Source organism: Cetorhinus maximus, chromosome 4 (assembly GCF_964194155.1).
Source record: "Cetorhinus maximus chromosome 4, sCetMax3.hap1.1, whole genome shotgun sequence".
In the NCBI taxonomy this organism is placed as follows: domain Eukaryota; kingdom Metazoa; phylum Chordata; class Chondrichthyes; order Lamniformes; family Cetorhinidae; genus Cetorhinus; species Cetorhinus maximus.
In genome coordinates this window covers 14,523,822-14,537,309 of record NC_135882.1, presented here as the reverse complement: position 1 = coordinate 14,537,309, position 13,488 = coordinate 14,523,822, and the positions used below count along the sequence as shown (strand labels likewise).

General features: G+C 39.6%; 1 protein-coding gene across 1 annotated transcript in view; it reads right to left on the bottom strand.

Moving 5' to 3' along the window:
* nsmce2 (NSE2 SUMO ligase component of SMC5/6 complex) overlaps positions 1-13,488 on the bottom strand; it is a 157,978-nt gene that overhangs the window by 79,101 nt on the left and 65,389 nt on the right. Inside the window, exon 4 of the mRNA XM_078539965.1 lies at positions 9,420-9,573. Coding sequence (XP_078396091.1) covers positions 9,420-9,573 — 154 coding nt within the window. The remainder of the gene's footprint in view (positions 1-9,419; positions 9,574-13,488) is intronic.

Genomic DNA, 13,488 nt, shown 5'->3' with positions numbered 1-13,488 from the left:
ATAAGACAATGGAGCTGTATTTACAAGTGCTGAATTTCAGAACATCACCAGTGTAAATGGCATTAAACACATCAGAATTGTGCCTTACCACCCAGCATCAAACGCTGAGCGAGCCATCCAAACTTTCAAGTCAGGCCTAAAAAATTGTCGTGAGGAACCTTGGAAACCAAAATCTCACGCTTCCTTCTTAGCTATCGCATGCAACAACAGGAGTTCCACCAGCAGAACTGCTTATGAAGCGTCATCTCAGAACAAGACTGAACCTCGTATTTCGAAATTTACCAGGGAGGGTAGAGAAGAACCAAGGTAATCAGAAAACAAGACATGATTTGCAGAGTACAGCCCGGAAATTTATGGTAGATGAAGCCATATATGTAAGAAACTTTGGTAGCGGTCCAAGCTGGATCCCAGGGATTATTGTCTGTGAGACCAGACCCCTTTCATGCTAAGTAGACATGGAAGGCCGGATCATTCGTAAACACGTGGATCACCTGAGGAGCAGAGAGACACTTCCACAGTCAATGTTGCCACCAAGGAATGTTATCGAACCCGTAAGCACCAAAGTAACTGATCATTCTGTTATTGACATAACTGATGTCTCCATTGAATCAAGTAGTAACGAACTTCCTGTGCCAAAAGAGGTACCCTGTAGGAGAACCTCTCTACCTGAAACAGAGAGCCCCTCAATTACTTGATTTGTAATTGCTGGAACTAAGTGTATAATCTGAATTCATGACAAAATGCAATTGTGATTATTTCTAAGATTTTTGATATTGTTTTCTATTCACCTGGATGAAGTAATTTGTGTAAATAAGGAATGTAAAACAAGGAATTAAAAGGGGAGGGATGTGGTGATTGTTGCTTTAATGGCAGCATTACTGAGTAAGGGTCACGTGGTCAGAACAGCCAATCAACATCGAGCGCGGTGAATCTTATAAGGGGCAGGGTGTTCCTAGTCTGTGGAGTGTATTGTAACCTTGCTCGAAGCAGGCAACAAATCCAACAGCTCTGTAAATAAAGTTTGCTGTTCAACTAAAGAAGTCTCTCAGTAGTACATCTCTACAGTTGCTTGCCATTTATCAGCCCAAGCCCAAGTGTTGCCCAGGACTTGCTGCACATGGACACGGACCACCTGGAGGGTTGGAATGTTGATGATAGAGTGGCAACCAAGCAGGCTGCTTTGTCTTGGATAGTGTCAAGCTTCTTGAGTGTTGTTGGAGCTGCACTCATCCAGGCAGTTGGAGAGCATTCATCACAGTCCTGACTTATGCCATGCAGATGGTGGAAAGACTTTAGAGAGTCAGGTGTTCAGTTACTCTGCCCTGTGCTTACAGCCACAGTATTCATGTGGTTTTTTGAGTTAAGTTTCTGGTCAATGGAGAATCTGAGAATGTTGATGGTGGGAGATTCAGCGATGGTAATGCCTTTGAATGTCAAGAGGAGATGGTTACATTCTCTCTTTTTGGAGATAGTCATTGTCTCGTATTAGTGTAGCACAAACGTTATTTGCCATTTATCAGCCCAAGCCTGAGTGTTGTCCAGAACTTGCTGCATTTGGACAAGGTCTGCTTCAGTGTCTGAGCAGTCGCAAATGGTACTGAACACTGTGCAATCATCAATGAACGTCCCTACTTCTGACCTGATGGAGGGAAGGTTATTGACCAAGCAACTGAAGGATGTTGGGCCTAGGGCACTGACCTGAAGGATTCCTGGAGTGACATCCAGAGGCTGGGATGATTGGCCTGAACAACAACAAGCATCTTCCTAAGAGCTAGGTATGTCACCGTTACCCGATTCCCATAGATTTCAATTTTACTTGGGCTCCTTGATGCTACACTCGGTCAAATGCTACCTTGATGTCAAGAGCAGTCACTCTCACCTCACTTCGAGCAGTTATTTTGTTGTGTTTGGACCAAGACTATAATGAGGTCTGAAGTTAAATTGTACTGGTGGAACCCAAACTGAGCACCAATGAGCAGGTTATTTGTGTAAACGCACTTGATAACAATGTTAATGACACCTTCCATTATGTGTTGATTGGGGTGGTAATTAGCCAGACTGGATTTGTCCTGCTTTTTGAAGACAGGACATGCCCAGGCAATTTTGCACTTTGTCAGGTAGATGCCAATGTTGTAGATGTTGGAACAGCTTGGCTACAGGTGCGTGTGGTCCTGGAGCAGATGTCTTCAGCACAACAATTGTACAGCAAGCCACAGTCAAGACAGCAGAGGGTACAAACTGGAACATAGGTCTAATAGGTCATGGAATTAAGATGGTGTGTTCACAAGATAATTATGGCTGAAGGTGATTCAGTCCATCCATCCAAAGACAGTTTATCTACAATTTCGGAACTGCCCATTGTTTCTTAAATAATTCCAGGGTCAACTTTATCGATCACTATATTTCAAACTCCATTCCCTGTTGCTATTGACTCAGGTCAGTCTTAGATACAGTTTTTGGGATTGACTCAGATCAGTCTTAGATACAGTGTTTGGGATCTTTGGCATCCTTGACTCTTAAATAATGAATATTTTGCTTTCATGAGAGCCTTACATATGCTTGGATAATAGTAGGATCCAAGTGTAACAATGGCACCCCCTTGTGACCTGAATTGGATAGCTATGCCTTTTGCATGTGTCGTCTACAATCTGTTAGAAACATGCAAATAGATGGAGGGAGCATGGAATGAAATGTTAAGCCAGTTTATTTCTAATCACAGACAGAGCAAACCTGCCTTTTAACACCATTCAAGACAAAGCAGCCTGCACATTGGCACTCTATCACGTTGAACATCCTTGCGTGCTTTACTGACTATTCGGTATACATTTTCTTCCTCTCCTCTACAAAGCACCTTGGGACATTAAAAGGCATTGTGCAAAGTCAAGTTGCTGCTATCTGAACAGGATCTGGCGCTGGATCACTTACACGTGGCATTGTTTTGTTCAAACTGAAGTTTATATGGGCAGGAGCTTTAGAGGCCAGGTGGTGACAAAGGCATGGATAAGGATTTCACCAGCAACAGTGGCTAGGTAAAAAACAGAGGTGGACAATAATGAAAAAGTAGAAATAGGATAATATGGGATTTCAACCACAGAGCTTTGCACATATACGCATCCTCAGGCTCACTCTGAGAAAAAAATCCATGGACAGGGATGGATTTGGGAGATAGGTTATGGTCCTTTTTGATGGGAGCTGAACAGGATGAGTTATAAAACCTTAAGTTAGAGACCAGCACCGCAGTAATCAAGGATGGTGGAGAAAAGTACAGCTAGGTTCCACCAGCATTTTTTTGGAAGCTGACATCATGCTAAAAGAAAATTTTGCAAAAAGGTGGCATGTAATACAACCTGTGATACAAACCTATATTAGTCCAAGAGGAAGAAACCCATAATTGTTTTTCTTATAGTTTACGCATTAAGACAGCAACAAGCCATTCTCTAGCACAGTGACCTTACAAGGTACTTTCTGATAGAGTTTCAAAATCAATGTTATGGAGAGTCCTTATTGAATAACAATCACCGTTGCTTATTTGGATATGTTTCACACTAGAATGCAGTTGCCTACATGAAAGAGGTCGCATGTATTATTTCAACAATGTGTCTATTTTATATCAAAACACACACACTGCTTTTGCCTCCAAAATTCCCTGAAATGTAAACCCTCTGAAGGAACATTCACAATCAAAGAAATACCAAAGGCAATTACTTCAAAGTGGCATTCAGAGGTTACAACATGTCCTTGAGAATTTCAACAGGAAGAGAAAAAAAAATTATAAATTATATTAAAAGAAAATATTGTGCCTTTGGTCTCCTGCACTTTGAAATTATAAACCAAAAAGTAGAACATACTGTGAGAATGAAACTGCAAACTAAATCTGCTGCTTCTAAGACGCTTTGATCATCTGCCCGCTGAAACCATGAATTAAAAGGAATTTCACAATTTGTTCCTTTCAAGTAAAGTTCATGACTCAAGGAAAACAAATGCTCAAAATGTTAGGAAAAGTTATTTAAAATGAAAATTCCACTACTAGAAATTGATAGCCTGTATTAACTACAATAAACCAAGAATCCGCACCAAAATCACTGAAGCTTAGACATTGCATCATAATTATGTCAGCACCATTAATAACCTTTGTTTATAATAAAACTTTCTGTCCCGTGTTGGAGTTTGTTCATACAGTCACTGCCCAAAGATTTCTGCTTCTTCAACATTTAAATACATGCTCTTTCCTTCCCGATTGGCTATTTTCTACTTCTTATACTTAAATTATTCTCTTCAATTACATTCTATCAAAGAAATTCTCTAAAATGCAGCTCATGACAGTACATATAGCCTTAAAAATAAAACCACATAAAAGACAAAAGAAATCCCTCCCACCCACCCAACAAATCTACCAACTAAGCTTGGCACCAAAAATGTCCCCCTTCACCACCAACATTGTGATTTCTTCCAGGAGACAGGTGGAGGGTGGTGTGGATGTTGCGGGTGTTGAGGTTGGGGGCTGGAGGCTGATTGGGGGCAGAAAGGTTCTGGACATTATGGAATTCAGATATTCACTTTCTCAGGATACACTAAGTCTTGCATTGCTCAGTCATTGAAAGATCTGGCTCTGGCTGCAAAGATTTCAAAATAAGATGGACTAGTAATCCAGGGGCCCAGGCTAATGCTATGGGGACACGGAACCAAATTCCACCAGCTGCCATGGTGGGATTTAAATTCAATTAATAAATCCAAAACTAAAAGCTAGTTTCAGTAATGGTGACCATGAAACCATTATCGATTGGTGTAAAAACCCATCCGGTTCACTAATGTCCTTTAGGGAAGGAAATCTGCTATCCTACCCTGGTTTGGCCTATGTGTGACTCCAGACACACAAAAATGTGGCTGACACATAACTGACCTCATAAGCTGCTCAGTTCAAGGGATGGGCAACAAATGCTGGCCTTGCCAGCGACGCTCACATCCCAAGAAAGAATAAAAAGAAACCTGGGATAGCTCAAACTGGCTTGTGTGGCTATACCACTGTCTTTGACAAGTCTCGAATGTATGCTGTCAGGAAGATATAATAATTTTCACGTTATTAGAATTTATTGTAAAGTAGAGTAATAGTGGGGTCTGTCTGTGTGTGTGTGTATATGTGAGTGAGAGAGAGGGGCTTAACTGAATTAAAGGCAGCTAGTTTGAAGGCTTTGATGTAACAGAAGATAAGCTAGGTTTGAAATGTTAAGTAGGTAAACATAGATGTTAAGGGGACATTTGTATTTTTAAATAAACTAGACTAGATTGATTTCAAAGGAGGGGTGAAATGTTTCACACAGCCAGGAGATGTTAAGAAACAGTGTGTTTCTTTTTCCCAAGGATTACTGGTAAAATTGGTACCATGAGAGATTTTTATTATTAGAGCGGTAAAGTCCAAAGACATAGTGAAACAATGGGAATTTACATTCAAAAGGGGAAAATATAGATAAAGGAGAAAAGGCTGTGTGCAAGAGAAGGCATTCTAAGATCTAACAAGTGTGAAAAGCCTCCAGCATCTAAGCCTCAAGGTGTTGTCTACAAATAACTGAAGTTAAGAAAAATCACTTTGAATTTGACTGTTTCAGGGTGTTACTTTGTCTAGGTCTTTAAAAATCAGTGTGTCTACTGTTGCCTTAATGAAAGTGTAACTGGGAGCTAGATTAACTAGGGGATTTAGAAGTTATCCTAGTAGTAATTTGTAGATCTGGGTATGCTTAAAATCATTTCTTCTATTAATTAAGGTCTAATTTTTTGTAAGAAACTTATAAGCCCCGGTGGTCTTATTACTACTGAATTCAAGGCATGCATCTCAAAATTTATACAAATTAGAAAATAGTTGCGGCAGTTGTTTCAAGTTTCCCTTTGGGATTTGAGCAGCTCAGCGTTTACCATCGGCTGTGCCATAACAATGTTTTATTCCTCTGGCTATACAGCACCAATTAGCTTGCCTTATATACATTGTATTGTTGTTTCCATGATCTATCCACCAATGCCCCAGATTTCTCTCTTATGTTTTACAGCTTAGACCAATTTATTATTGTCTTCTTACTGTTTTTCTTTCCTAATATCCTTTGCCTTACATTTTATCCACATGAAATGTAATTTCTCACTTATCAGCCCACATTCTCAATCTATTCAGATGCTTTTGTACTTGGGCTGCCCCTTCCTTATTGAGGGAATCATCCCTCCTCAGATGACAAATTTCTGTCCCTAGTTCCCAATCATTCAAATGTATTATGAAGAGTAGTGACTACAAAGAAATCCCTTTGATACCCTCCTAGTGACCCCTTGCCATCTTGATGAAGCTGCATTGACAATTATCCTTTGCTTTCTCAGGTGTAATCAATTTTCAACTGACCTTACAAGCTTTTTCTTATTTCATGCCATCCTACCTTATACACTAATCACTACTGTGGCACCATCAAATAAATGCCTTGCTGCACTCTATAATCACATCCACAGAATTTCCTCTGCCATGGTTTCCTTGAAAAACTCAAGTAAATTTGTTAGGCCAGACTTTCAATCCATAAATCAAGGCTCAAATCCCTCTCTCCACATCCATTTAAGTAATTCATTATGCATTCTTTCAGCTTCCCAGTTTCGCTGTCTCTGTTGCATCTGTTTGGGCAATGTCACCTTCCGTATCAGTTCTTCTGATATATATATCTATTTCCTCAAATAAGGATTTCCCCGACACCCACACAGTGGTTAACAGGGTCCTTGACTGTGTCCAACCCATTTCCAACTATTCTGTTCTCATCATTTCCCCTCCCTCCAAGAACCACAACAGGGTTTCCCTTGTTCTCAATCCACCAGCCTTCACATTCAACGGTTAATCCTATGCAATTTCTGCCACCTCCAGTGTGATGCTTCCACCGGACACATCTTCCCCTCCATTCCCCTTATTGGGACATTCTAAAGGGACCATTCCCTCCACGATACCCTGCTCCACTCATCAACTGCTCCCAACAGCCCTTCCCCTTCCCATAGCATCTTCCAATGCAAGTGCAGGAGATGTAACACCTGCCCTTTAACCTACTCCCTTCCCATGATCCAGGGCCCCAAATACTTCTTCCAGGTGAAAGTGATTTACCTGTTCTTCTTCAATTTAATATACCACATTTTCTGCTCACAATTCAGTATCTGGGGTGGTCAAACATAGATTCAGTGCCCACTTGGCAGAACCATTCGGTGCGGAAGCGTGACCCTGAGTTTCTGGTCGCCTGTCATTTTAATTTTCCACCGCACTCCCACTCTGACCTTGACTTCCTACACTGTTCTAATGAAGCTCAATGTAAGCTTAAGGAGTACTATCTCAGCTTTCAATTAGGCACTTCACAGTCTTCCGCATTCAACAAATGAGTTCAGCAATTTCAGATCATAATCTCTGCCCTCATTTTTGCAGATGGCAGTTGTAGGCAATGATTCTGCTATTCCCATTTATGCTCCTCTTTATCTGTTCTATTACCATCTCCCTTTGGCTTGTACGATTGTCCCTTTTGCCAATTAATCTTCTGTGCCTTAAACTCTATAACAGCAAGGGTGGCATCCCCTTTTGTTCTTTCCCCTCGCCTCCTTCCTCTGCCTCTGTATCTACTTAAAATCTGTTACAGCTCTTTCTTCAGTTCCAATGAAAGACCACTGGCCTGAAACCTTGACTTTGTTTTTCTTTCCACAGATGCTGCCTGGGGTGCTAAGTACTTCCAGCATTTTCTGTTTATGTTTCAGATTTTCAACATCTGTAGTATTTTCCTTTTGGTGTCGTTTCCTGGGTTTTGCCTATGACCCATTTTAAAGATGGTGCTGTGTCAGCTATTTCCCAATGTTCAGGTACTTGCCCCTGTACTCTTACATTTAAGGGGTCCAAATGTGATACAGCGATCCAGGTGGTTGGTATCCTCTACAACACTGCCTACTCACTAATATTGAAATCAAATGCGGATCAATTCTCTTGACGACTGGCATCAGACCTCTCTTCTTTACTCCTAGACAAAAATTATGTGGGATGTCAGTGGAGCTACACATGCCAAAGCAATGAATTGCATAGCAGAATTGGCAGCAGTTGGGAATCAAGCTATATCTGCTCGTTCATTTGGCCTAAAAATGACTCAAAAAGGTAGGGAGGTAAAAATAATGCAGAAATGAAAATGCCAAAACATGCCTGCCAACATTAGATTTTTAAGCTCACAATAACTGTAGGCCAAATTATTGCCAATTGGTGCTCTAACAATTTTATTACATTATTTGTGATGAAATGCTAAATTGGACTACATGTTCAATACTTGGCCTTGGAGCAATACAGTTGTTTTTTTTGTTTGTTTGCCTGTCTACTCCACTCATATGGGTATATTTTGATCCCTGGGTGAGTATAAAAATTGCTGAAATGTAATATTAACAGGCCTTCACAAGCCAGTACTACTGCTCTATAATCACCAATCTTGGATTTGTTGGTGCAATGTTCAACAAAGAATTCGCCATACATGCATACAAGACAATGCAACACATTCAACCCTCTATGTAGATATAATGTTATGGAAAAAGTTAGTCTGATGATTAAAACAAGTTACATATCCTGCAGTTTGTAACAGAGAAAATCTTACAGAAACTGTTCAGAGAAGCAAGAATACTCTTATTTTTGTATGCGATGCCCTCCGGTAATTATTGCATCTCAATTGGTTAAATTGTTCATCCAATCAGTTACAAATATCCCCGAGTGACATAATATGAGATCACACACAGTAAAACATCTATGGTGTCAAGGCACATCAACAGAACCAAAATGAGAAGATTTCAATGCCTTGTTAATCTACAAACCTCTTTTTTTAATGGTACTGAATAGGGGTGTTTTTGGGCCACCGGCTATAGGCTTACAAAGCAGGGCATGGAATTGGAAAAGCAGGCACTAAATGAATGGAAGGAATAGTGTATGGGCTTGAGTGTGTGAAACATAGCCCCAGCACTGGCGACGGGAGTGCACTGAAAGGGACAATAGACTGGGCAGAGAATGCTCAACGTCTAGGGTAGAGAGTTCATGGAGGTAGAAAGAAAAAATTGAGAGCCATCATGATTGCTGAAAACAATTGCCTTTTTTTGTCAAAAACAATCCAAGTGACAGGTTAGCACAGGTTAATGTTAGATAGTCACTAACATGCAATATGACACACAACCAGCAGATGAGACAGAAACAATATCAGGATGGTGGAAAGCCGACTAAGTGGACCATGGTCTTCTCAGTCAGCAATTCATATGTCCCAATGTTTACTGAACTGCTGGGCATTATGATTTTACATTTTCATTAATGGTATGTAACGCCTTTAAAAACTATAACAATGTTAGGTTTCCAACATGAGGTTACAAATTGCAAACAATGATATGGATGTTTTAAATACAGAAACACTTACCTTGCTTTTTCATCTCCCTCAACTGACCTTTGAAGTGTATATATTTATCATTTTTGATTAGATCCTCATCTTTGTTTAAATTTTTCAGTTCATTAAACCTTTTATCTACTAGTGCTTTCAAATCAGGCATTCGTTCTGGTCGCTCTTGCTTTATCTAGAAAAGAGAAGACTTATTCAGTAATAATGAGCATGATAAGATTTCATACATACTCATATGAATTCAATCTCTTTTAATAATTATCTGCATTCAATTAACGCTCAAACATCTAACCAAAGGCTGGTACTCTGGTATGCCTCAATATATTGGAGATAAATTTTCTTGTGTCTACTATCTACATGACCAACAAGCAATCAATTTCTTAGATCTTAGTTTTTTTCCATTCTGTTTGGCAAGATCATTGGTTTGTCCTCTTCATTGTAAATGGGTGTGATTATAAAATGCAATCCACAGAACTCTGGTATGAATTCCCCTTATCATTTCATGCAATAAAAACAGAATTTAACTAGCAGAACATAATTCCCAAACCCCATGAAATTTAGCATCCTTTGTAATAAAAATGGAAAGTAAAATGGAATTTAAATTAATAATTTACCATAAATCTGCAGATTTATTGATTGGTTATTTTATACTTTCTTCATACTTTAGTTATTCACTGATCTCCAAGCAAAATCCTTCTCCCCAAATTCAATTAGTTTTAGTTCATTATAAATCACGAAGAATACAATTTAGAACATGATAAACACAGAAAAATACAACAATTCTGGAACAAAAATGCAAACATACCCATAAGTACACTTAACCCATAGTTCTACCACTCCCCCAAACAATGGAGAATGGGCAGCGAGGCTAAACAGAATGGAGGGGGTAACAGAGAATGGAGGGGAGGCAGGAGGAAGAGAGAAGAGGGGATAGTGGGATACTGGGTGAGGGGGAGGGAGAAGAGAGCATCACAGAACTGTGAAAATGTGAATCTATTAAAGTGTTATCAGTTGACTTGGATAAGGTAAAGAAAGGGAGCTAGCCACTCAATGTTTGTAAGACAGTACAAAAATAAAATTAGCAAAATACTGGAATCAGAAATAATAGTAGTAAATGTTGGAACAAGTCCTGTCAGAATCTTCTGCGGGGAAAAGACAGGTTAATGGTTCTGGTACAAGAACCCACTTTTATAGTGGATGAGAAAACAGGCAAAGAGAAAGATAGTCAAATAAGTTGTTACTTTTCACCCCGAAGGAAAGTTTTAAAACCTAAGCAGCTTTAGTAACACGGTTACTGTGACTGCGAACCACGTCATATTGCTCCTCCAGTTTCTCTCATTAGCTCAAAGATATTGCACTTTAAAAATATACATAAGCAGAAGTTAAACAAAAACTTTTAATTTTTAAAAATTACTTTGAAAAAACAAGATGGCAAAAATTATTCCAGATGCCAAAATTATAGCCAAAATTTAGAGCAGCATTTTTCCTGATGGCTCATTTAGCAAATTGGCCAATTCACCAAGAATTTTAATAACATTGAGACACATTGCACTACTTTGGGTAATTGGAACACCAGTTCCAGTAGTATTTGTAGGCAGTACTCTCACTGCTCCAAAAATTGCGCCGATTTAACCCAATTTTGTCAGGATCTACCCAAATCCATTTTAGTATAATAAAAGGCATCCCAGAACTAACAGCTGGTTGCACTGACTAGTCAAACATCAAAATATGGCCAACCTGAATATATGTTAAAGTAATGATTTGGTGTCTTTGCCCTCTTTGCTACATTTTCTCTCTCTCCCTCTCGATCTTTTCCCTCTCAGATTTTCCCTCCTTCAAAATGCACCTCCTGAATCATAGCCTATCTAAGATTACTGCCCAAACTGTCTCTCCCTTCACTTCCCATCCCAGGCTAATCCCCACACCTCTCTTTTTGCTTTCTGTCCTCCTCTAAGGCCAGCTCTCTCTCATTCCCTCACCTGTTGTTAGATTTACACAAGCCCCACTCTTCCTCTTTTTAAACAGGTAAAAGAGGAGACTCTGACTCTTTACCAGTAAACTACCTGCCCACAATACAGAGAACTTGTACTAAATATTTACATGGTACTTCTCGAGGACTTTCATTTGCACATTCAAAGAGAGCTACACTATTTGCTTACAGAGGCAATGCAATAGCTTTCCATCCCAGAACTGATGTAGATTTACATCTGCAAAAGGGAACAAGATGACATTAACTACAAGCAGCGTGTGTGAAACATGGAACAGGAAGACTGGAATCCCTTGTGAAAGACAGGGACAGAGATTCAATGAGATTGGTTGACTCACAATGTTTACTGACATCTGGGGAGGGGGTTGTTGGGAAATCTATGGAATCGGTCTTGGTTGCATCTGTCATTTATTGTGTAGTGCAGTGTGTTCGATCACAGTTTGCCTGTTAATTTACACGTACCTCACATTAACCCTGAATGTTAGAGTATAAGATAGATATTGTGAATTTTTCTTTCTGACCTTATATGGTAAAGTTTATTTTTATTTGTTCAAAACCTGTGGGATCTTGCAGTTTTATTCTCTTAGCAAGTGTCTTCAATCGCAAACTTTGTCTACTTCGATCAAAGGTTATTGGTCCCTAACCGGACTGCACCAAGAACTTGGGTGGGGGGGGGGGGTCTGGTCTAGATCATGCTCATGTATTGTACCTACTCCAGTTATAAGCAGCTTAAAATTACTTTCTAAACAAAATTCTTATCTTCAAAGTTTCATATGCATGCCAAGCTGAAGCTCAGAAGCCTCAGAACTTACATTTAGATCTTCCATGGTATGGTTTAGGAATGCAGCTAAAATGTTTATGGATTGCAACGAACAGAATTAGGGTTTCAACCACAACATTTTACATCAAGCCCGTACAGCAAATACCTCTAAGGCTTTGCTGCAGTCCAGTTATAAACATCTCTGTGTTCAGCCTGACCACGAACAGAGGCAGCAGAAGGATCCAAGTGCCGATTACCCAAGCAACAGTCACGCTGGCATTATGTATAACACCAATCAGAAAAATCAACTGACTCTTTCTACTCTAACACAATTCTACAAAATCTGAATAAATGTCTACTACATAATAAATTTGGTACATGAGCTAATGTTTTATTAGAAACTCATTATTAATAACAAATACTTGTTACTCCAGAAGGTGGTGCTGTGCTAGACCTTCGCAATATTAAAAGTTCACACACAATAGCTGCTATTGTACAGTAAGTTAAACCCACTGTTTGCAAAGTCTTGGCCATCAAGTTTCCAGAAATCACTCAAAGTGTCTTCTGAGTTGTTTTTTTGTTATCCAGTATTTTTATTGTCCAGTCATTGAAAGTTCTAATGTCTGATGTAAGTGGTTCAACAAAAAAAACCATTGCAGAGCAATAAACAACAAAATGTTGAATTTTGTGGGAAAAGCAATAGAATACAGGACAAGATAAATCAACAGCAAGCTGCATCGTGCTCTGCTCAAACTTAGAATACTGCGTTTAGCTCTGGTTACCAGGACACAAGGGAAACATTCAACCACTGCAGACTTTGCAGGCAAGAGTCTAACATCAAAGATAAGTAACATCAGGAAATGGTTGAGAAATGTGGGCTTTCAGCATGGAAAGGGAATGTCAGTGAGGTAATCTTAAAGCCATTTATAAGATGGTTAAGAGAATCGAGATGATAAACAAGCAATATTACTTTGATTAACGGAGGGAGTATGACAAGGGGGTATAGAGTAAAACTCCCCTCTTCTGTTTACATCTAGCTGGCTGTTCCCTGGATTGCTTCTGTAACAAAGTTACTTTTCACATGAGGGGGTTATTAGCTTGACGTTCAACTCCTTAGCAGGAGAATCGGCTAAATAAAATGGGAAGTCACCAATTCATTCCCATCAGACACAGGTACCCGACTGGATATTAATACAGTATTCCAAAGACTTGGGGCTGAATTAGGGAATCTTTGTATAAAGCGACCATTCCTCTGCAGCTGAGACAGGTCAGACACAGTCACACTGAATGCATGGAGTTGGGCCTCTAGCTTATCTGCCCACTCACGCAATACAGAAGCATGA